This window comes from Diabrotica undecimpunctata, chromosome 8, assembly GCF_040954645.1.
Source record: "Diabrotica undecimpunctata isolate CICGRU chromosome 8, icDiaUnde3, whole genome shotgun sequence".
Taxonomy (NCBI): Eukaryota; Metazoa; Arthropoda; class Insecta; order Coleoptera; family Chrysomelidae; genus Diabrotica; species Diabrotica undecimpunctata.
This window is the reverse complement of record NC_092810.1, coordinates 109,531,956-109,557,685: the sequence shown is the minus strand read 5'-3', so window position 1 is coordinate 109,557,685 and position 25,730 is coordinate 109,531,956. Positions and strand designations below refer to the sequence as shown.

Sequence of the window (25,730 nt, the reverse complement as noted above, 5' to 3'; positions counted from 1 at the left end):
CTAATTTACTCTATTTTAACGGGAATAAGACATTAGCATTATCCTTTAAAGGCGGTTTTCAACCATTGCTTCTTAATAACAGCGAGATCAGTATCGTTGATTCTGTAAAATTTCTTAGTCTTTTTATAGACAGCAACCTTAAATGGTCCCTTCATATCGATTTGTTAAGTAAAAAACTAGCCTCAGCCTGCTATGTAATAATATATATTTCGAAGAAAATCAGTTTAGCATCTTTCAAAATAACATATTTTTCTTTGTTCGAATCTCATCTTTGATATGGTCTTCCTTTTTGAGGTTCTAGTAAAGCGGCCTAATCTGATGTTGTTTTTAAATTACAAAAAAGAGCCATACGGTATTTTTTTGGCCTTGAAGCTACTTTAAAAATCACGAGATTTAAACTCTTCTCTATTTATATATTTTAGAAACTGTTTGCTTAATTCGTAAACACCTACATGTTTTTTCAGCAAGCCCTAATCATGACTACTCCACCAGAAATTCATGATACAACCATCTCCCTTTGTAACTTAAATCTGCAACTTCTTTCCTTAAGTTCCGTAAAATGACAAAAGCCTATTTATATGAAAAACCATTTTTATTCAGTGGAAGAGTTTCTTAGCGAATAACTAAGAAATTACAGTACGTTTATGTACAAGTAATCAAAGTATATATTTACATATATATATATATATATATATATATATATATATATATATATATATATATGCATATATATACATATATATATATATATATATATATATATATATATATATATATATATATATATATATATATATATATATATATATATATCGAGAAAAAGAGTACGACTGTCAATCCAATATAAATTAAGGAACACTCGAAGAGTGGTGGGTTTTTCGGTCAAAGTGGAGAAATAAAAGACAAAGAAGATGGCTACTTCACCTATTTATTGAAGACGTTTCGATTTCTAATCAGAAAGTATTATCATTTCATCTCAAAAAGATATGTAGCAGTCAAAGATATTAAATTTGCAAAGAAGCTTACGACAATGGACATTATAAGATTATGTTGTATAAAAAGTTATGTTGGAAGTGCATCTGATGATTTTTTTAGTTCTCTGTAAATTAATGTTCTTTACTTAGGTTTTTTACATATTTTCTATATACATGTACAATTATCATACGTCTTTTGCTGTGCTAAGTTTGAGTTCATTTGTAAACTGTGTTCAGTTCCAATTAATTTTATACAACATAATCTTATAATGTCCATTGTCTCCTTAATATGTATATTGTAATTGTTGTTTTCTTGTGACTTTTGTTAAATTTGCCCTAATATATATATATATATATATATATATATATATATATATATATATATATATATATATATATATATTATAAAAATTTAATGAACGTTTAAAATAAGTTATTAATTTAAGTGTAATTATGATGAGGCTCATGATAGGTGTTAAGTTTGTACTAACCTTTAAGAAACTATAGTCTAAGAAATACTTCTGTTATTTTTTACGTTTTTAGGTATGTCGATCTTCTGCCTATAACGCATAGAAATTATACCAGAAGCGCGTTTTAATATTCACTTTTTATTTAATTTTTATAGGTAGTCTTCTGCTGTTTCATATGTTTTTATTATGTAATTACAATGGCATAACTATAATATTTATAGTCATTAGTTGTAGGCGACAATAATGTTCGGGCTACTTGTGATAAACAATAAAATTATTTCTATTTTACTGTTTGTTTTTGTACTTTATGATTTATATTTTCATGGAAGTAAGTTTGGACTAAGTAGTAATACAGTGTCAACTGTATCCGTTATGGCATTTTGAAGCAGTTAAAACTTGTCCATGCCTTGGCAATAAGTAAAATAGCTGTCAGCACCGTGATATTTGCAACTAGCTGCTTCTCCAGAGATTTTAAAATAAGCTTAACAATTTCTTCGCGATAGATCATCTTAAAATTTTATGGATGATCCCTTCGTCCAATCGTTGTAATTTGGAAGTTGAATTGGCGGAAAGAAGTAGAATTCCATGTTGGACAATGTAGGAGGACTGCTGTGGATAGTGCACTTGTCTGAACATAGTAAAATTTTTTGCTTTTGTCGTTTCATGTATCCATTAACTGTTAAAAGCCAATTGTTAAAAAGTTCTTTCGTCATCCAAGCTTTTTTGTTAGCACGATAATCCGTAGGAAATGATTTCATACCTTTGAAACATCGCGGTTTTATTGCTTTTCCTATCACTGAGGGTGTAAGTTTTTCCAATCCGTCCCTATTTGCTGAAAGTAAAACTGTTAACCTCTCTTTACCATATTTTCCCCCATGATATTTTTCACCACAAAAAGTAAGCGTCTTGTCCGGTAAACATTTGAAAAATTGGCCAGTTTCAACAGTATTAAAAATATCTCAGGCATCATAGTTTTCATTCAAGGTCATCAATTTACGTGCCAATCTAAGCAAACTGCATCATGAATACTTTAACTTTCCTCACAAATTTTTTTAAATACCATTAAAGTGCATTTCTCTTTTTGATATTTGTAAGCCACCCTTCACTTGCCGCAAAGTTTTTGATGCTTAGAGTAAACGGGAACTCTTTTGCTTTTTTTTTCAACAAGTTTCGCTAAAAGCTTATTTTCGCTATATAGGTAGGTATATTTCGCTTATTTATCCTTCAAAGAATAAAAAAAAACAGTATTTCCAACTTCGTATAGGACAAATACATACAAATTAGAAATGTTTGGAAAGGTTTTTCAAAACCCCGCCCATTGTGACGTCATAGCTGAGGTAGTCCATTGCTGTTATAGATCTGTTTTAGGTTACATTACATTATTAAATATTTAACATGCATTTGCATTAAGTATCCTTCAATTTCATACGTAGGAAAAATGAATTAAAAATCTAAAGATTTAAAATTTACTAAAATTTCATATAAGTTGGTGACATAATATTTTTAATTATTGTTGATGACCATTGCTCCCTGATAATAAATATAATTTTAATAATGGTTCGCGGGTGGTGTACTTAATAAGATAAAATATAAGTAGTTTTGCTATCAATATATTGTTATAAATTATTTAAAATATTCATACTAATTGATGCATTTCGATAATAATTATACAAGATAAATATTAATTATTTTTGCTATCAGTATACTGTATTACAAAAAAATAGCTTATTTTGATTATTCTGTAAACTACTCTATCCTATAAAGAATCTAAGTAATTAAAATATTGTCAATGAAATAAATATGGAAGATATTGATAATATATGATGATGACGAAAATGCTGATTTTGTGCAAAAAGCAATGGTATAGGACGGCGTCCATCAAACAGTAAAATGTTTGTAGTTTTATGCAGAGAATAGCGATTGATATTGAATATTTTTCCCCAATAAATTATTTTAAAACTAGATTGCAACAATACTGGTTAAATAATTTTTCAGCCATTTTGGTGTTCGAATAAATGATATGAAACGTTTTCCTCGCACCTCTGATAATTATACATTATTTATTGATAATTTAATATTTATATATTAATATCTAAATAAACCACTTTGTTGATACTTCTTGATTATTCAGGATTTACTTTGATGGAATGGGTTTATTTTTGGATTATCTTCCAAAAAATATCATAAAACTTTTTGGATTTAGTTCTCTCACAGTATTTCTGTGGTTTTTGCTTACTTACTTCTTCTTCTTGTTCCTCTTCTTCTTTTATTGTAGACATAACTCTATCTGTTTTTAAATGTGCCTTCAGTAAGTTGTCGTTGCATCCTATTGGGGAAACGTCTCTTGCCGTCTTTACTACTTTATTTGTTGTTATTCGGCTTATATGATCGTTCCATTCTACTCTTCTATTTCTTTCCCCGTCCTTGAAGTTCTCCACCTGCCTCTACGTCATATATCTGTACTTCTAGCTATGTCCCATAGTATTTTACCATCAATTTTTTAAGTGTTTTCATCTCTGCCCTTTCTGACATCCTGTTTGTCCTCTCTGTGTCAGGTCGTGTTTCTACCGCATATGTCAATATTGGATTGATGACAGTTGTGTAAATTTTGCCTTTTATTTCTTTTAGGCCGACGAAGAAGAAGTATTACTTATAAAGTTAAAATCAAACTTATGACGTCACACCTCCATGTGGTTTTAATATTGTATCATAAATGTGAACTAAATTACTAAAAAGTAAACTTAGAACATTGATACACTATATTCTCGAAGGTATCGTTGCTCAGTCCTTGTTGCTACCGACCAGTAGATTATGGGTGGGATCGTTCATAGGGTTGAGAAGAACAAGAAAGAACAATTCTACAAAAAAGGGTGTTTTTAAATATTTGAATCCAAAAATAATTGGATATTTGGACGGCGTTATGCATCACTAGACCAAGCGCCAAAAATTGATTTTGAGATACTTGACTTCAAAGTTTTCACTCTATTAAAATTTAGTATAATGTTACAATAGTCGTAATGTTTTGTTTTCGAAGACAGTTTTTTATGTTTTCTCTAAGTGCGAAATAGTAACTTGCTAAAGTTAAAAAAAAAACGCAAAAAAAATAAAAAGGCTTTTGGTTGACGTACAATTTTTCACACATTGTGTAATTATATTATACATAAATAGACCAAGCGACATGGAGGTCGTTTGGTCCACTGATGAGTAACTAAAATATCACTTTTAGTGAATGATTAGTAGGCCACAAGCTATTTTTTCTTTTGGGTATGATAATAAAAGTCGTTGTTTTGAATATTTGTATTACTTAAGAAATTAATCAAAATATAAAAAACCTTGAAATCAGCGTTAACAGTAGGTACAATTTTCTAAATATTATGAAAATAGTAAACAATCATATTACTCATCTCGTATGTCAAAGTCTAAGTCTTCATCAAATCCGTCAATGTCATCTTCTACTGTATTGTTACTGAAAGGGGAGCGATACAGAGGTTTTGCATCATTTGGTGTTAGGTGCAGTGAAGATCTAAGTCGTTAAGCTTAGGCACAGAAAGTGTCTTGCCTGTGGGCCAAAGAGGAATCAAGTGGTTACTTGGGGATTGCATTGCAACGGGCCATCCTTTTTGAAGTTTTTTGTGAAGATCTACTTCAACTTCACTAGTGTTAAAATCATTTTGCATAAAAATATTCAGTGGTTTATCCTTTCTTATTTCAATTTCTCTTGTTTTAAGCCAGGTTACCTTACTATTTTCTATGTCTGATTTACGGTTTGTAATTACAGTTTTCAACTTTTTTTTTTTATTTTTTATTCTGTGAACTACTAGTGGGTTCTTTTTACGGGATTTCTGCATCACGTTTAGGTAATCATCAACAGTATATAAACGTTGTTTAAATTTTAGGGCATTTTCAATATCTCCAAAATCACTATCATTGGAAATAAAAAACTATGACCAGGAAAGAGATAGCGTAATGTAATTTTTTAATGGTAGGGTGAGTTTCCAAATTCTTTTTTAGAATTAAAACTCTTTTGATGTTGCGGCTTTGGCAGCCACAAGAGTCTGACCACAAAATTACATGTTTTGCAGAAGTAACATTTTCTTCAATGTGTTTCTTAAGATGACTGCCTACTTCTTGGGCTCCCCGACCAGCTTTACCTTCTATCCAAACATAACAATGAGCTTTGTTATCCTTGCCGCTATGTGTACCAAGGTTGTAAATACATAATTGACGCTTATAATATACGATATTTGTTGGAATTCTCGGAAGAATTTCCACTTCTGGTTGATCATTGCTCATCTTCATGTCTAGTTTTCTTCTAGATTGTACATTTTCAGCTTCTTCTGATTACACATTTTTTTCTTCCTTTAACTTGCTTAATTTTTCGTTATCTGCGCAATTTTTAATTTTTAATTCGAAACAATCATATCTACTACAAGTAGGTATCTTTTTACAACTTTTTTCTTTGAAGATTAAATCGAGTTATAAGTATTTTGTTGTAAAACAAAAATTTAACAGGATTATTGTCTGCTTCTTCAATATATAATTCATACATTTTACTTAATGTTGTTTCTTCTGTTAGGTATTCTGTGAAGTGTATCTACCACTGACTTTAGCAACTGTTGGCAACCGCAACGTATTTCTATTAAACGTGGAAGTCGACGGTGTCTCTGTTAAGAAAGAGTCAGGCACTTCTTCTTTATTACAATTTGCTGATATAGAATCGGTCGTTTGAGTAGCACACAACTTTTTTGTTACTCTTTCTGTGTTAGCTCTTTTGTAATGTGACTTGTACTTAGAGAATTTCGTTATGTGCTCAATTCCTTTTTGTAACACGATTATCGTTAATTTTATTATGACCTCCACTTTGACCACGACAATCTCGAACACACATTGGACGTTTCAAAGCTTTCAATGCTGCATTGACTTTGCAACTTGATATTCTCAAGGTCTGTAAAAAGAAAGTTTTATCCATTGTCACAGCGGATAATGTGTATATCCTTGTAGTATTTATTTTGTTACTGGTTTTTGTTCTTTTACGCTTTATGGGCACTTTGGGAATATTGGAACAAAGTATAGCTCTCTTAATTTTATAGAAAGAATTAAGCAATAACTGACACTACTTCTTAACCTAAACGCCTCAATAAGTTATTGTCAATAACGTTTATTTACTTATGTTGCCAAATATTCGATTTACAATAATTAAAACGCTCGCAAGAGGCGCTTGATCTACTGATGCAAAACTAATACAGAAAATTAGTCGCTTGGTCTAGTTATGCAAAATTCAAAATTCAGAATAAGAAGAAAGGCACTTGGTCTTTTTAAATATATCTAGTTAACCGTTACTAACAGACCAATGGGATTTATTCAACACAATTTGAGAAAATGGTGCTTGGTCTAGTGATGCTTCATTCCTCCTTCTCCATGATCCTAATGATCCATTTATAAGACAAACAGAAAAGTGCAAATATTATAAAAAATAAAAAATTGTAAAATTGACTATATCAAAATACATTTAAAATACAAATCACAAAGTAATTAAATAAAGTAATCAAACAGAGTAACCAAATATATCAAAAATCAATAAAGGGATATCAAGGATCAAAAAACCAATCAATCAATAAATTTGTCATAAGAAACATGAGAACGGTCTTAACTAACTTAAGTCCTCTTGGCTATAGATTGACTGGATTAATACCAATTTAATGGATTAAAAAAGCTGTAAAGAAAAAATATGCAATTAAATTAGAAATAGTTAAATACACAAAAAGAAGAAAAATTTACTGTTTAGTTAATCCACTTCGATTTAAACCCTTTTTAAATAGAGACTGTACAAAATAATTATTTTATATTCAGTAATACATAATGAAATATTATGCACTATATCAATGTATAACAAAAGATTTTAAGTAATCAATTCTATAACGCAACTATAGTCAGTTAATCAGTTTCCAGCATTATTCAATGCGGAGAATCAGGAGAAACGACAAGGTTAATGAACTGAATGAAGGGTATGACATTGTAAGATTTGTAAAAAGTCAAAGACTGTCATGGCTGGGAAATGATCAGCGACAAGAAGACACGAAAACGACAAAGAGGATGTTACAGTGGAAGCCGGTAGGAAGCCGAAAAAAAGGAAGGCCCAGGACGAGATGGTTGAATGACGTGGAAGACGACTTAAAAACCGTGAATATAAGACAATGGAGGAGAAAGGCCCAAGAGAGATCTGAATGGAAGAACATAGCCAGACAGGCGAAGACCCATCCAGAGTTATGATGCCAAAAGAAGAGAAAAAGAAGAAGCAGTGTTTCAGCAGCAATAAACTTTCTTAACAAGAAAGGAAGTCACTACTTGACTTGGCTTAGAATATAAAAATACACCATTATTAATATTTTAAATAATTTGACACTAGCCGAATCCTGAATAAGGGAGGACCTCCAACTGAGACGAAAAAGTGGGCTTTATACTATGATGCAAGTGACCTTTAAATTAGGATGAAGTTGGATGCGAGGGGACTCTACATTATATTAAAGGTCGTTTCTAAGTCAGGACGAACTTGAATTCTCAATGGTACCCCAATATCACAAATAGTGCTAATAATTTTGTGGATCTCGTCATTATTTTTATGTTCCTTATACTTAACAGGTTGACTGCCAGGCGGTCATATACGAACGACAGTTCAATAAGTGCTGCATGCCACGGCGGTCGTATACGACCGATTTGATACGGTCTGTGATATAGTTCCTGTTTTGCTAGAGATCGTGTAGAGAAGCGAAATTGTTGCAGTATTCGACCATTGTGGCATACAGTCGTCGTATATACATATCAGTTTTCATTTTGGCTGAATAGGAGAGACTAAAATGATATCGAAATTTTCACATATCTTTATTTCGCGTAAAAAATATAAAACTATAAAAAATATCCATTACAAACTGAAATACATACAAAAGTTAAATAAAAACACAAAATAAATTAAAAATTATCGGTTATTTGGAGTGTTTGTTGAAACAATCTTAACAAAGGTGTCGTTCACCTTCACAAGTGTCACAGTAAGTTACTACTTTTTTGACCTGATTTTTTGTTATGTTTCCCCGAATGTTCTCTTTATAACAACCTTTACAGTATTTCTTCATTTTATCATATGGTCCTTCTTTTTTCACCAAAGTATGAGTTTGCATCGATCTCCTTGTAGTTCGTATTTGTTGTTGTTCCCTTTCGGAATCATTCTGTGACTCAATGTTGTCTTCATAACTTAAGAGCGACTTTATTACATGCTCTCTAAATTCATTTATTTTCATCTTTTTATCGGCGAGTTGGTTGAAAATAATGTGAGAATTTACGAGGGATGTACCAAGAAGAAATTCTACAGCGAGCTTCCTGTACCATTTAAGTGACTTTCGTAGAGGTGAATTATAACTTGCCATCTGGTCTGACTGGTCAATTGAGGACTTTGCCTCATTGTATTCCATTACAGCCTGAGGTTTATGAACAACACCACTTCGTCGCTCTGAATTGCTCGAGTTTCGGTAGTGTGTTTAGTAGATGGTAATAAGACATCACTTTTATCCTTCCACTTCAAAACGCAGATGTCTCTCTCGTTTTCCAACCCAAACGTTTCTCCTTTTTTCAATTTTTTATTTATTACTTCTTTTGGGTTTCCACGACGATTTGCCCTTAGCGTTCCAATATAGTGAGTTTCCTTGTCAAGTAAAATGTTAGCTAACTCTAGGCTTGTATAGTAGTTATCCACTACTATCGTACTTCCCGAATTCAAAAGGTTTTCTGATAGGGTAATCACTACATTTGTTGGTACAGAAGCGTTACCTTCATTTTTCTCCTTACCTGCATAAGTCCTTATATTCCACGTAGCCATTGTCACTACAGAGCTTAAAAAGCTTAACTCCATACTTATGCGTCTTTTGCGGTATGTATTGTTTCATTACTAGCCGACCTTGGAAAGGAATGAAAGGAATAACAGACTCATCAATACAGAATATACGCCCTGGTGTATAAACTGCTTGAAAGTTTTTAATAAGTTTATCTAGCAATGGTTTGACTTTGTGCAGGCGGTCACCATCTGGACACGAGGTATTATCGGATAAGTGCCACATTCTTAGAAGGAGCTGAAATCGGTTTCTAGGCATAATTTTCGGAACCATACAATTTTTGTAGAAATTGTCAGTGCTCCAGTATTTGTCAATAGAAGGCAGCCTCACAAGTCCCATATACCTAACCTACAAGGCCAATAAATTGTGTCAATTCTTTTCTGGGGGTTGGAACCCATCGATGTAGTCTAGATTCGTTACTGACATTATCAGTATCGCACAAAATCTGGGTGGCATACAAGTTAGTTTGATTAACCATCTCATCTATAATTTCATCGTCTACGAAAATTCGAAAACAATTATAGGGGGACAATTTTTTTATAAGAGCTGCAGCGTAATTTGCCTGTAATCCAGCTTCCGCAGAATAGTTGGAAATTTTGTGATTGCCAATAGGTTTTTTCCATGAGAGTTGTTCGTATCCATCAGCAGAATTTTCCTGGCTTTGGTGATCTTCATTTTGCTCAAATGATAATATGTTTTGTTGATCGATTGTAACTTGAAAAAAGTTATCTAATTCCTCCGAGGAAATAGCGCTGTTCAATTCCAAAGGCTGTAGTTGGACAATACTTTTTGAATTTTCACCCAAAGAGTGTATTTCTTTGTGAATGTTATCCAGGCTGGAAAGTGACTTAGAACAGCATGGCTCATTACCAATTTCCCTTTTTTTAACAAGAGTGTTTAGCTTTCTACTTTTATTTTTCAAATTTATTTCTTCTTCCGCTTCTGACCCATCGGAGCTATATAGAATTTCTTTATCGCTGGACGGTAAGAACAGAGGGTTTAGGTCAGAATCAAAGGAAAAATCATTAGGTTCGTCATCTGAAAAAAAAAACAAAATTTTTAACCGTGAAACTGTCAAAAAAAAACGTAAATTTGTAACTTTAGTTCTATATATAAATAACTAAACGTATATTCCTAATAGGAATATAGGATATGAAAATATGAAAATTATATCTTACCTGAACGTTCATTGCTTTCCAAAACCATACCAACTATCATTTTACCGCGACTTCCCATTTTATTTCAAGAAATAATAATTGTTTTTACTTAACTCTAAAAATAACACGAGCACAATTAACTTACTTGTCTTACTAACAATCAAAGCTCTACTGATAAAATATTGGTCAAAACAACCACTCAACAAAATAATACTCGACAAGTCTCATCATGAAAAGAACGGCCGCCCGACCGATCGCTTGGCACCAGGGGAATAAGTATGCCGCCTACGCCCCGACCTATTTTTTTAAAAATTGGGACCAATAAATGAAATTGGTGAAATATGAGTAATGGAAGTATTTCAGTTGGTTGCCAGATGCACTTTTTTGAACTTGGCACCATGGACTTTTTTAAACATTTTTATGTGGCAGTCAACCTGTTAAAAGAAAAAAAATCGTGAAGCTTGTAATTTACCGAAATTGAGATTACGGCAGAAGTACAGGTAGAATTTTATTCAAACTGCAAAGGTGGATCGTAGAAATAGATTTCTATAAAACACGTAAAGATTATATTTCATTAAAAATCATCAATGTGATAGATAAGATTGCAAAATTTTAAATAACAGTCAATATGGAAATTATTGATCAATATAGCTTAAATTCGATACCATTGTCGTCAAACTATAAGTTTTGTGAATGGTGTTATCAGATACAGATGTTTTACTCAGATTACATATTTATTGGCAATTGAATTTCATTAAAGAAATAACAAATACACAAAAACGAGCTAGAACAATATTGGTTACATTAATATATTTTTTATCTTTTATCTCAATCAAATATCAATAATTATCATTATTGATATTTGAATTCTTTCTAGTTTAACAAATTACTTAAACTTTAGTTACAAAATTTATGTTTTCGTTGGATATTTTCCTTCATTAAAATAAGCTTGAACACTTCATGGTGCCACAAAGAAATAACTTTATATAAAGATAAAATGCGTAAAATTGCCTCCATCTATCTATCGTCCGTCGACAAATTCAAACAAATACCACCTTTAGTCAAGACAAATTAAGATATTTTGTTAACCACCAAATAATGCTTCAAATATAATGCTCAGAATAATTTTAAATTTGATTCAACTATTGAACTTCCTTTTTATGTCTTATAAATAGAAAAGAGTTTATGTCTTTATAGATCTACATTGCTTCAATTTGGAGTTTTGTTGAGATTTCGTTGGTTTAAGGTGGTCGTTATAATTGTCCTATTTTTTTATTGTTTTGTTTTTTTTTTAACTGTCTCTCTATGTATAAAGAAAATGTTTAGACCATGGGAAAATCACCTACAGTTTTTCGTCCATGGAAACAAGATAATTTAAGTGGTATTAGAGAAAGTGTAATAGTCTACAATAATTTAAGTCATATAAAAAACAACGACACTGTGACTAGAACTGTGGAAAATAGTTTACGACTTTTAAACAAAAGGATGTTTTGAATGAACAGTTAAAGCAAATTTGTATAAACGTTTACAAAAATCAGCAAAATGATCCTGAAAATAGTTGTAAACAGTATGATAAGAAAAGCGGCCTTTCTTACAGGAATTTCGTATTCTACCATGATATTCTACCATTTCTACATTCTACCATTGTGAAAAGTGGTGCTAAAAAGAGTATATAAGAGTTAAAAACGTAGTGTATAGATTATCATCAGAATATGAATTAAGACTTTATACAGTGACGTACAATATCTTTTATCCCACTTAGTTTTAGACATTTTTTTTAAATATATGTATTACAACTATTCCATCCTACTCTATTCTATTCTATTCTATTTTTTGCTGTAATTATTTTTAAACATTACCTGTTAACACCACATCATAATACATTAATTTCTTAAGTCATTTATCTAACAATAGAATATGTGGACACATTAAAATAAAAGTGGTCATTATTTCTGCAAGATAACTCATAACCCCATCCGAGAGATTGATTTTATCTAACGTAAGCCCAATAATTCAGCACGATATTTTAATTCAGGAATTACAAATAATGGACTTTATTATTTTATCCTGTATATAATTCCTAAAGATTTACGCTAATCTTCCAGAATATACCCATATCTTAAGTTTCAGACTTCAAGTCTTTGTTAGCCCTTATAATGCCGTCATTCTAGAGTCAATATTAATGAGCCACGAAGATAACACATACAGAATATTTATTTCGTCAGATCGAAATAACTGTTATAACTACAAGAAGCCTAGTCATACAGCATCCTTATGAACTGAATACCAAATCCTACAATCAGAATCCAGGAACCCGCTACAACCAAAATCCAATACGAACCCTATGGGTCCCGTTTCTATATCGAGCAATATCCAATTACAATCTTAAAATGACCTACTTACTATCTCTCACAATCCACAATCTTCACCGTCACAATCTTTATTGAAGCCTCAACTTTTACAAATTGCAATTTCTCAAATTTCCCAACAACAAGGTGAATCCAAAGAGTCATTCATTTTATCACCTCTACCAAGTTCAAAGAAAACTATTAATTCTCTACCTAAAGAACAATTTACTCTCTTTAATACAGAACCAAACTCCACGAAGACTACTTAAAACTGTAAACAAAGATACTTCCTCCAGATCAAAACGTGCTGCAACTCAAATGCTATCTTCTGAAATCGATTCTAATAAAACTTCCTATTGTAACTAAAATTCCAAATGCAAAAAACAAAAAAAAACAAAACAAAGTTGCTCCCCCACTGACCTAGAACAGAAGCAACATTCTAAATTAAATCTTTCAGTCACTCTTGAACCAATAAACGCCTTTATCGGCAATAATTACTGACTTTTTGCGCTGCATTTCTCACAGCTTTATCTATTTCTCGATAGTGTGGCAGGTTCTACAGATCCTATAGGCATTGTCCAGGAATATACAACTGACTTTTTACCCCTAACTAATATTCTAAGCCAAATACATTTGCTCTTAAAAGAAAGATCTCTAAAAATAAGGATAACTAAACTTAACGAAACGATGCCAAATTATATTAGCGATAAAATAGTTTCAGATACTGAAAGTGATATAACCTACTCCTAATTCCTTTTATTATATTTTTATTATTTAGTAACATTCAGGTCTACTATTCCATGGAATTTAAATGGTTTCTTTCGCCGGAATATTTATCTACAAGAGACAAACTTTATCCCTTCTAAGTTATATAACTCAAAAAAAAAATTCCAATTTTTTCGCAAAGATTGGATAGCCTTGGATTATGCAAGCAACAGCACAGGCTGTGGTGTTGCAGCTCTGGTCAAAAATTCCATTGCCAATGAAATTCCCCGAATTTCCAATAGTTAGCAATCTTAAAGCATTCGTGATAAAAGTCGAATCAATAAATACTTCATATATTTGCAACGTATATCTACCGTAAAGTACCCTCTTAAACTATAACGACTTACGACAACTAATTGAACAAATACCGAAACTAAGAGTTACTGAGGTGGAACTGGACGGTTCTCCCACCAGTTTTAATATGGTCTCAGGGGAATCATGAGCAATAGATCTCACTCTATGCGATTCCCAACTAACCACTCATTTTTCTTGTCATTAATTCTTTCTCTTCATTAATAATCGTCTACTTGCTCCCCATTCTAATAACAATACGTAAAAAATTGAGTTTAGGAGATTAGAAGCCAAAGCCAAACTGATAGTAAAAACATCTAAAAAAGGTTCGTGGCCAAAATATGTTAATAAAATAAATAGCTCCACTCCGATAAAAGTTTGGAAAAAGGTAGACGTATTTCTGGTGTAAATTCTTTATTTTCAGTTACAAGTCTGAAGGTTAACGGCAACCTTATAACTTCTCCACAAGAAATTGTGGATACTGTAGTATTCTTTATTTATTATCAAAGGTTCTACATTTATAACACTTACAGGTATAATTTATTACAGTTTTACACTTATCACTAAGAACTAAAACACAACTACTTTAATTTATATCATTTATTTACAATATTTATTTCGGTCTAAAAACTCGACTTCATATTCAAAACTAACTGTAACTTAAATAAAAGGTTCCTCTATATTTATACTAAACAACCGTTAGACTGGAATTCCGGCGATTCCCTTCGAACAGCGAGAAGGTCACCCGGACTGGTTTTCATTTGACCTGCTTCTGGAAACTTCGAATCGTAGGAGACCCGGCAAGTATTACCTGGGGTTTCTGCCGGCTGGTGTATGATCAAGAAAAGACTAGAATGGAATATAATTAGAAATATAATGTTTACAATTAAATATGAATCATATATTTATCGTAACAATACTTTAGCCGCTGTCTACAAAAATCGCTCATCAAGTAAAAACTTTGACGGCTGTTTCCTAAAAATTACAATAGAAAAAGAAAAAACTATCTGGTTCCTAGTGAAACCTAAAGAAAATCCCATATCAAGCCTAATAACTTACCAAGAGCTTAACTTCTCCCTTGATCACCTAAAAAATTCCAGTGCTGATCCAGACGATATTCCGGCCATATTTTTAAAACACCTTCTTTCTTCTTTAAAATATTATCTTCTTAAATAACTCAACCTTGTTTGACTAAATCTGCAGTTTCCAAAACTCTGAACCAAATCCAGAGTATTCCCCATTTTAAAACCCAGCAAATCTCGTCTCGATCCATAGTCTTACAGACCGATTTCTCTCATCTGTGCTACGAGAAAACTGTAAAAAAAAATAATAAACTTTAAGCTACTATTGGCTTTAGAAAAATCAAATCTTTTCATAACGGAACAAAATAATTTTCGAAAAAATCGTTCTACCATCTACAATATCCTTGACCTAGAGAACGAAATTTGTGAGGCGTTTCTAATGAAACAACCATGCATTGCTTTAACTTTTGACCTAAACGAGCATTCAATACATGTTGAAGATATAATACTTTAGAAAACTACGGTCCTAGAATATCAGAGGTCATACTTTAGCTTACATCCAAAACTTTCTAAAACAAAGTTTTTAAAGAAAAGTAAATAAGTGTTTTTCTAACATTCATGTTGAGGAGAATGGTACTTCTCAGGGAAGTATAATAAGTCTTACATTATTTTCATTTGCCGTTAATGACACAATAAAAGATATACCCAAACCACTACAAGCTTGCTCAGTTTTAAAAGCCAGTGGGATAATATTTTCAAAGACAAAATTAGCAACTACACCCAATCTCTTCCTCACAATAAAAAAATGATATACTCGGTTCGCTATTCCCAGTCCGAACTATCTAGTGAATTTAGTAATTACTTTCTTCTTATTATATGCTGTTTTATATTTTTGACGTGACAACGTCTTAAATTAGGTTGTGGCTCGGAGTCATTCATGAAAAAGTGTAACGCCCGCTCACGTCTGTTACAGTGAGTCACCGAACGAGAGAGAGGCCCGCCGGACCGGCGAATGCCTTGCGCCTCTCTCCCACTCAAACATGATCGGTCCGCTGCGCGCGCAGCACTAGAGAATTAGGCGCGTTGAATCGGTGCGTGCTTCCGTGCTTGTGTCTCTGTCTTTCTCGAGCGTTCTTGGCGTTCAAGACACATTACAGCAGAAACACTTCCTTTCATTTCATATTTCTCCTATCATCGTCCTATCCTCAACAAAATCACTCAAATAGAAATTAGTTAAGTTTAAGTTTACATGTACAATGTTTTAGTAAACAAAATATATTTCTATAGTTAAAATTTGTGCAATTCTTATTTTCATTCAATTCCTTGTTCCTATTGTGCAATTTAATAATATTCATATCAATAAATATTCTACCGAGAAAAAGACGTTGTCACGTAAAATTTTCGCCCGTAAAACCGACTTTACAGGCAACCTATTTTTTTTTGCGAAGTTTTGTCAGACTAAAAGTGGCTGGAAATTACTATACAACCAAGCACACGTACTCATAGCCAATATTATTAGTAAACAAACTAAATAGTAAATAAAATAGAACTTTGCGAATTACCGACAATCAATATTTCTTTATCTGCACCATAATATTATAATAAATAGTTTTGTTAAATTATAATAACTAAAATATATTTTTTAAATATATACTACTCAAAATGTGATGGGTTTAGTATACACTTCCACTATTTAGAATAATTCTTCTTTTTTAAAGAAAGAAGTCTGCAATAGTAGGATACTTGAGCTATTAATACTGAGAAGTAGGAATTGTTGTGTTGTAGGTTTTCGACAATGAATCTGTCAAAATATGCCCGAGCTAAGCAAATGGAAGCGTCTATTGAACTGCTAAATATTCACAGTTCTGCTCTACGGAATGGAAGCATGGATACTGACTGTTGCATCTTTGAATCGGCTCGAAGCTTTCGAAATGTGGTGTTATAGGTGCTTCTTACGTATATCCTGGGTTGACAGAGTTACTAATGTGGAGGTCCTGCGTAGAATGGGGAAAGAATGTGAAATTCTCATGACCGTCAAAACTAAAAAGTTGGAATATCTAGGACATGTAATGAGAAATCAAGAACGTTACGGCCTTCTCCAGCTGATTCTTTAAGGGAAAGTAAATGGTAAGAGAGGACCGGGAAGAAGACGCATTTCCTGGCTTCAAAATTTACGAAAGTGGTATAACACGACTACCACTGAACTGTTCCGCGCTGCAATAAATAAAGTAAAGATAGCCGTGATGATCGCCAACATCCGGAACGGATAGGCACTTTAAGAAGAAGAAGACAATGGAGTATATTTAATCTATCATTAAAATTACTAGTTATGTGGTTCGACTAAAAACTTATCTGGAATGAACACATCAATCACCTTACTCTAACTTGTAGTAAGACTTTATCTATAAAAATCTCTTTCAAACCGCGAATGGGGATCTTTTTTTACGTTTATCAGCTTTGTACATCTCTTATTACATCAAAATCAACTACGGTTTAATTGCCTACTCATGCGTAACCAAAAAAAAACGTTAAAACCACTTGACCACATATTCAACAGTGCCCTTAGAATTTATACAGCGAATGCCAAGAACCATCCTTACAACATAGACCTACACTTGCCGCCACACTTACTTATGCCATATCCATCGCTGCAAAGAAATCATTCCCTATCTCGAATTACTTTTACAAAAATGTATTAACATTTACTATATTAAACCACGCACAGCAAAACTTTATTACCAGCACACTTTATTATTACTTTATTATCAGCGAGTGAGCATAGCACTCAACTCCCTAGACATTAGTTTCAAAAATCGTTCTTCGAACAAACCTTGACCATCCTCCCCCCTGGATAGTAAAAGCAACCCAATATGTATCTTCTCTTACTCAATTCGATAAACAGAATACTCCCATTACTATAATTAAAAGCTCAATAAATAATTTCTTAGAAGCACATAAAACTTTATTAGTATCTTCACAGACGCATCTAAATCTTATGATGATTTCTACATCATATAAAATTTCTACATCATATATATGTTGGGGAAAGCTACAGTTTCCCCAATATATAATCTTAAGTTCAAACTTCCCTTAGAAAAAACCATGTTGACGGCAGAACTTTATGCCATATGCAAAGCTCTCAAATATTTAAATACCACGAGCTCGTAGTATTACCTTTTAGCTCTTTAACAGCCATACAACATCTATATCCCAAACACCCCATAGAAAACAAAATTAAATTAGAACTTCTAATCGCCAAGAAATAAATATGTATGAATCCCATCATACATCGGCATCGAGGGTAATAAAGCATCAGATAAAGTGTGCGGAGTTAGGATAGGGAACTTTTCCTTTTCATCCTTCCCTAATTTCGTTAAACAAGCCTGTTAACTACCTTGTTCATTTTTTTTTTAATTGAAACTGCTTCAACCACAAGGGTTATTAGCAATGGTCGATTTTACAGTTAACGTAAATATAAAAAAAAACAAAGAATACTAGAATGTCTTTTATTGTTGTAGGTAACTGTTCATGTTGTATTTCAAATGTGTACAACGGACACTCCACTAATAAGCGATGTACTGTTAGATCACTATCACATGCGTGACACAAAGGTTTGGGTTGATTCTGTAGTAGGAAATCATGTATGATCTTGGTGTGTCCTAAGCGTAGTCTGGAGATGATAACTTGATATCTTCTTTTTATAGGTAGCCTTCAAGGTAAGACAGCTTGTTTTATGGATCTAAGATGGATCTGTTTCTCTATTGTTTGTTTTGCAATGTTGTCGGCTCTTTCCTAGTTTTTATTCCACAATGTAAAGAGGTCCAAAAAACTCAACAGTTTGATAATTGATTTGGCATATCATGAGTTCCGATTTAATTAAATTTAAAATAGGGCGTTCAGTAAAAAGTTTGTTGAATGAGGATAATGAACTCAATGAATCACTAATTATTAGGATATTAACAATGTTAGTATTACTGTATTACTTATTACTGTATTAGTTCCGGCAGTATTACTGCCGGAAGAATGGCAAATATTTCAGCGGAAAATATAGTGAATTGCTTATGGAGTTGAAATGACGTTCTTGGCTGGTTATTACAAATGCAGCACCCACTCCATTTTCCAATTTTGACGCATCAATATAAATGTCGATGGACTTGTGACTTTATTTAACTTCTCTAAGGCTTTGGTTTTAAAGAGGTATGATGAAGTATCAGATGATGTAAGACTGATATGGCACTTTGGAAGATATTAATGCTTTTCCTAATGCTGTCTATACTTCTTTAGAAGTATGGCATGGCCAACTATTTTGATTTTTTCAGTTTTTGTCTTGTTTTATCTTGACCAAAGATACATTTTCTTAAAGTGTCTTCTGACGACATTATCAAAACAAAAGTTTTGGCGAGAAACCAAAATACCTTAGAAAAAACCTTTCATGCAAAGCGGAAAATAATTTTGTATATATATTTAAATAAACTTACACAAATAATAAATAAATCATAAAAAGTAATATTATGTGTAGTGTACTTTTTCTGATCTTTTTTTAATAAACCTTACGTAATAGCAACAAATCGAGTTTATATTCGTAAGTAATAAAACAACAAATATTTATATAGATACGACTCTTTAAATAAAAACAGATTTAAAAAAAATTATAGGTCTGTGTTATTATTTGGATTTCTTATTAACAGCCTAGATATTACCGATTTCTGAAGTTATACTTCTATACGCGCGCTCCACGTTGGAAATTTGTATGGGAGTGAATCTGTGAAATTATTACATATGTAATATAATGAGTAAGAGAGAGACAGAAGATATATTTTCTCTCTCTTCCTCTCCCGAATATAAAAATGTTCCTTTTGTATATATAATTTAATATTATATATATTATATAAAGATATATATACATATAATATTATACATATAATAAAATATTTATTAATATGATTATTTAGGTGATGTTTTGTATTATTTATTAAATGTTTATAATTATATTAGTCTTTTGTATTTCAAAATAATAATCTCAATAAATCACTGTATAATCCAGAACTGTCAATTTTGAAATACATTTGTGTCATGTCCTCGGTAGTATAGTAGTCAGTATCTCCGCCTGTCACGCACGAGAAATTAATATTATTACATTATTGTCATTTTTAAATACTTATGGATATTGCATTTTAATTTGTATTGTATTATTATATGGAATTATGTTGCACTGTATTGTAGTGTATTTTTTTTATGTATATTATTGTCATTTTTAAATACTTATGAATATTGCAGTTTAATTTGTAATGTATATTAAGAACAAAATAAACAATGAATTTTACTGCAGAGTATGTGTAAAAGAATTTTTGCATTCAACTCCTTTCGTACATATATGAAAATAAAAATATACATTTTCATCAAAATATTGATTCAATCCTTCATTGTTAGTAAGTTGTTATTAATTCTTTTTAAAAAAAAATCCACAAGGAAAATAATTCCTGTAGCTGGCTGTATACCACGTATAACAAAAGAGGTTAGTCTTTGTATGTGGGTATATTTTATTTTATAAAAACCCTTAAAAGGGCAACATTACAAGCACGAACGTTTTCGGAACAACTGTTCCATCATCAGGTTAAAATACAGGTTACCATGCCTGAGCCACCAAAATATTTGGGTAAAAACCCTTTAAAATGAAATGTGTTACCAAAGATTGTACATGATGTTGATAATATTATATGATGTTTAATATTTTAATTAGATTTTACTTCAGGTAACATACACCCATGCTTAAGTGAGTTCCAGTGTCCGGAGAGTAAACCTCTTCAAACGGACTACGGCTGGCAACTTTCTTTTCCTCTTCTTTTTCTCTTTCTGCTATGTCTTACCTATAGAATTACATATGTAATGATTGTGCAGATTGACTCCCAAATAAATTTGTAACGGCGAATGCGTGTATAGAAGTGTAATTTCCACCGGCAGTCCCACTGGACTGCCACACCCGTTTTTTTATGTCTATCGATCACTTATCTATTGGGTGTATACCATTATTTTTAAATAATACTTCATTGGTGATTAGTTCAGTCCACGAAATATTTCTTTTTCCCATATAGCCACATTTAAAATGATTCAAACGAATCTGTGCTATCAGCACTCAATTTTTTATGTTATAAAATTCGAAAGGTATTTATACAAATTAACAAGTTTTCGCTTATCATTTCCAATAAATCACTTTCATTATCACTTTCTTCTTACCTCTTTTCAGATGATATACTATATCTTGATTAACTGAAAAAGTATAAAATAGACGAAACATATCGTCCGTTCGGATGAAAACTGTACAATCTCAAAATTTACAAACTTTTCAGGACAGCATTTTTAAGATTTATCGCTAAATAAAATTTTCCACAATACACATTAGCAGGTTTTTGTTTCAGTTTGTATTAGTTGTATCTTTTCTATGTCGAAAGAGCATGAAAATATTTTAAACATATAAATAATAATAATAAAAATTTTTTTTTTAAATAAGATGTTTTGAATTTTGCTGAATTTCCATTATTATACAGATGTTTAAAAAGTACTATTATGATAAAATAGGGTTTGTCCAATGAAAAATTAGGATTATAGGCAAATTTTTATTATCAAAAATATTATTACAAAGAGTAATATGACACAAACGTAAGAATTTACAACGTACCTACAAAAAAAAATTTAACCTTACAATGAAACTTAGTCTTAGAAATACATGAGTGTATCGAAGGCAAAACTCTTTATTTAACAAAGTCACATTTACTATTAAATACAAACAATCAATTAAAGTAAACACAAATTAAAAGGGACGGGAAAGTTTTTTAAAGATTTTCATAGAATCCAAGATAATAACCAGGAATGGTTTTTTTTGTAGTAAACCGCATAAACTATTTTTCTTCTGCTGTGAAATTTTAATAGATACGTGGTATATTGATTTAAATAAATAGTTTTCTCTTAGAGCTTTTGAATTACCAGATGCACCTTTTACCATTTTAAAATGTTCTTGACTGTATGAAGTCTTATAAAAAAAACTGCCACGATTAGCTTTTGTAACTTGTAAAATTTTTATATCATTCATTTTAACAGTTTCATTTTCCGTGTTTTTAGAAAAGTTATGCCATAGATTACCGGATTTCTTATTAAAGAAACGTATTGATGAGGAGTATGTATAGGTCCAGATTTAGGGGCTTTTTTGATGTTTCTCTCAATTACGGAATGAGTAGAATCATTTTTGTTTTGCGTATGCCCTTTAATGAGAAATTTGTGGGTAATTGAATTAAGGGTAGGAATTACTGCCACATCTTGAATGTACATACTTATTAAAAACTTGTTTTTTTGCTGACCTGTGCAGTTATCACTATAAAAAATGATGTCTATATCTTCATTTGCACTTGCAGATAACTCCTGGATATGCTTAAAAACGCATGTGGCTATCTCGTTAGCTCCTCTGTTGCCTTGCCCCTCATGCCAGAAAAAACACTCAACATCTTTTGTTTTCAAATCGAAGATGGTAAAATTGTAAGCATTTAATTTCTAGACGTAATAAGAAGTTAAAATTTCGCCTTTTGGACAAAGCCATGATGCTTAAAGATCATAAACAGCAACAATTACCGATGATCTACACTGAGCTTCGTTTTTGTCTTTTTCTTTTTCAAACCGTGATATTTTTTTTTGTGTATGTGGTCTTCGTATACCTTTCTTATTACTTCTTTTTCACTTACAACAGCATTACTGTAGGCAATAAAATCTTCACACGCGTCTTTCTTTGGAATGAAAAAAACTAATATTCATTTCCGTATTAAAGATTTTATGAAACAGAACATAGGTAATATACTTTTCTTTTTTGTCAGTGCACATTTTAACATAATCCCTATAAATATCAGTAAGATTTCTACCTCCTGAGATGTATTCTCTGCTAGAATTAGCTCAAATATAATGGCTCTCGATACGAGGAATCGATTGAATAAACTTTATAGCAATATTTTTTAATGACTCGGCATCAAAGTGATGATGTTCATGTTTACCTCTCCTGTCTTCGAGTAAAAGCATCGGAATATTCATATCAAATACCTTATTTCGCACTGTTCGTATTATTGAGAGAGATACATCAAGAGTATTTGAGAAAGAGAAAAATTTTAGACATACACGAACTTTTTGGTTATTGCAATCTTTAAATAAAAATTTCAAATTGTTTTTTCTTGGTCTGTTGCTAGATTTGTATACATATTTTGGCTTTATTTTCTTGATGCTATAAGCAATGAACGTACGCTTATGCAATGCATCAGGTAAAGCATAGTTTGCATCAACAATTTGTGTCCGTTGCTCTTCCGTAAATTTAGTTGTGCATTTTTGTCTACATTTATATCCACAAGTAGGCTTAACAGATTTAGCATTCACGACTTTAGTTTTTGTAGCATAATTTTTACCTGAATGTCACAACCGTTTTAAGACATTTGTTTTCCATGTATTTGGGTTAGCTTTGCATTTATGTGTCTTTTTGGGTGGTGAATTTGTTTGCCTTGTTTGAGACTGCAACGGTAGTGATTGCTCTTCTGCAGTAGGCTGCGAATCTCAATTGTTTGCAGCTTTTTCTGTCGTTGGATTAAAATCCGGATCTGCTATACTATCATCTGAGTTACAATCGTTTGAAGAATTAGTTTAATCAGAATCCCTATCAGTTGACGATAAATCTGAAAAATAAAAATATTTATTAACGAAAACATAATAGAAAACTAACGTTAAATAATACGTCGAAACGAATACAATATCATAATTAAACACAGTCCGATGTAAAGTTTGTGATTAAAACAATACAATTACGAATTTAAATCAATTTTTTGTTTAACTTTATCTGAAACAGTATACAATTACGGAAATATACTATTACACTGATAAAGATTGCATCATATACCAGTAAATTTTTTCACGAAAACTATACAATTTCAAAATTACATGATTTTAAATAGAAGAATGTTTGAAAATATTATGAGCAAAGTTAAATGAATTCGAAATTATACACTATTAATGAAAACCAAAGCTTACCTTTAAGTTGATATTTTTGTTTTGTATACTCTTTAAGCGAAACAGCGTGCGCACCTCCTCGATTCGTGAAACCAACTAAAGATTGTACCGTTTTAGGGCGAAAGTGATGTACGATTCTTCTAATTTAAAACTAACCAATGCGCTCCCTAGCGGATATTTCTTGAATTTCGATTGATTGTCACTATTCCAGAGAAAATATTGATGATACTGAGCGTTTCTATATACTTAACTCAATTTCGTAAAAAATTGGAGATTGTACCGGGTGGTCCAATAAGCCGATCTCTCGGCTATATATCAGAAACTATTCATGTTATAACTTAAGGAGAAAAAATTCCTTAGTAAAAGTGGCCAAGAGAAATCACTGGAAATAACTTTTAAGTTTCTGGGTTAACCGCTAGGGGGCGTAACCTGCGAAGAAAACTTTGAAAACCAGTTTTTTGGGAAATATGTCCAATTATACCAAGTGTTAAATAAGTAAACTAGAAAGAGGCCTAAATTCTGCACAAAGTTGTTTAAGTACTTTTTTTTTTATTTTTTCAAATAAAGGGTGGGGGAGAGTGGGAAAGTATTTGTGGATAAATACCTATAACTTTGGTTTGGATCAACCGATTTTAACAAAATTAGTGTCATTAGAAAGAATGTGGAAGATTTAATTTACATCTACTATAAAACAATTGCATTTAGTTTGAATTGTCATAGGTAGAGGGTACTTTCGGATAGAAAAAATTAAAATTTGTTTTTCTTAAGAATGTTTAATGGTAACACCTATTTATTGTAAATTATCATGGAACTGGATTAAATTCGTAATAAAATGGCGCAAACCGCATGTTGATAGCTTTTGTCGAACTCGAGATATGAATAAAAATGCATAAACATAAGTAATAATAGTATTGACTCACCCTTTATTATAACTTAAAATTAAATATGTGAAAGATCATACAAATATCTCGATCATTAAAATGTAATGTCCAATTAAATGTTCAAATTGTTTTCCATCGTTGTCCACACAAAGATGTAATCTTTCGCGCGTAGACATAACAGCTGCTCTAATCTCAGCTGTTGATATACTATTTATTGCGTTTATAATGCGCTGTTTCATGTCATCTCGCGTGGTTGGTCGAGTTTGGTACACTAAGTCCTTCAATCTTCCCCACAGATAAAAGTCCAGACATGTTAAGTCTGGAGATCTAGCTCACCATGAAAATATACTTCCCCTTCCAATACATTTATTTGGATAACTTGCATACAAATAATCTCAACCTCGTCTGGAAAAGTGCGCAGGACACCCGTCATGTTGTAATATCATATCTCTTCTTGTTTGTAAGGAAATATCTTCCAATAAAACAGGCAACTGATTTTCCAGAAAATGCAAATATGTTTCACCATTTAAAGTTCTATTAAAGAAATATGGACCTACGATCTTTCCATCAACTATACCACACCAAACATTAAGACTCCATCTATCTTGAACCTGCACCTCATGTATCCAGTGCGGATTTTGTTCGGCCCAATAATGCATATTATGCAGATTAACACCACCCGCACTATTAAACGTAGCCTCGTCTGTCCACAAAATCTTTGACATGATATGCGGTTGTTCTTCTAGCAGACCTAACATCCAATTGCAGTAATCCAGCCTTGCATCAAAATCTCTCTCATGTAAAGCTTGGTGGAGAACTACATGATAAGGATGCAGTCTAAAAAACAGAACAACAAATATTGGTGAAAAAGAAACCACTATATTTACTAAGACTCAAAAAATCTTGAAAAAT

General features: G+C 31.8%; 1 protein-coding gene across 1 annotated transcript; it reads right to left on the bottom strand.

Moving 5' to 3' along the window:
* Nucleotides 1-8,451: 8,451 nt before the first annotated feature.
* Nucleotides 8,452-8,907, bottom strand: LOC140449048 (uncharacterized). The gene has a single exon (XM_072542189.1). It carries the CDS (start codon nt 8,905-8,907, stop codon nt 8,452-8,454), a length of 456 nt encoding a protein of 151 aa, XP_072398290.1.
* Nucleotides 8,908-25,730: the final 16,823 nt, after the last annotated feature.

Excerpts from the sequence above, each read along its gene's own strand:
- LOC140449048 (XM_072542189.1), bottom strand. The coding sequence starts at position 8,907 with ATGGAATACAATGAGGCAAAGTCCTCAATTGACCAGTCAGACCAGATG.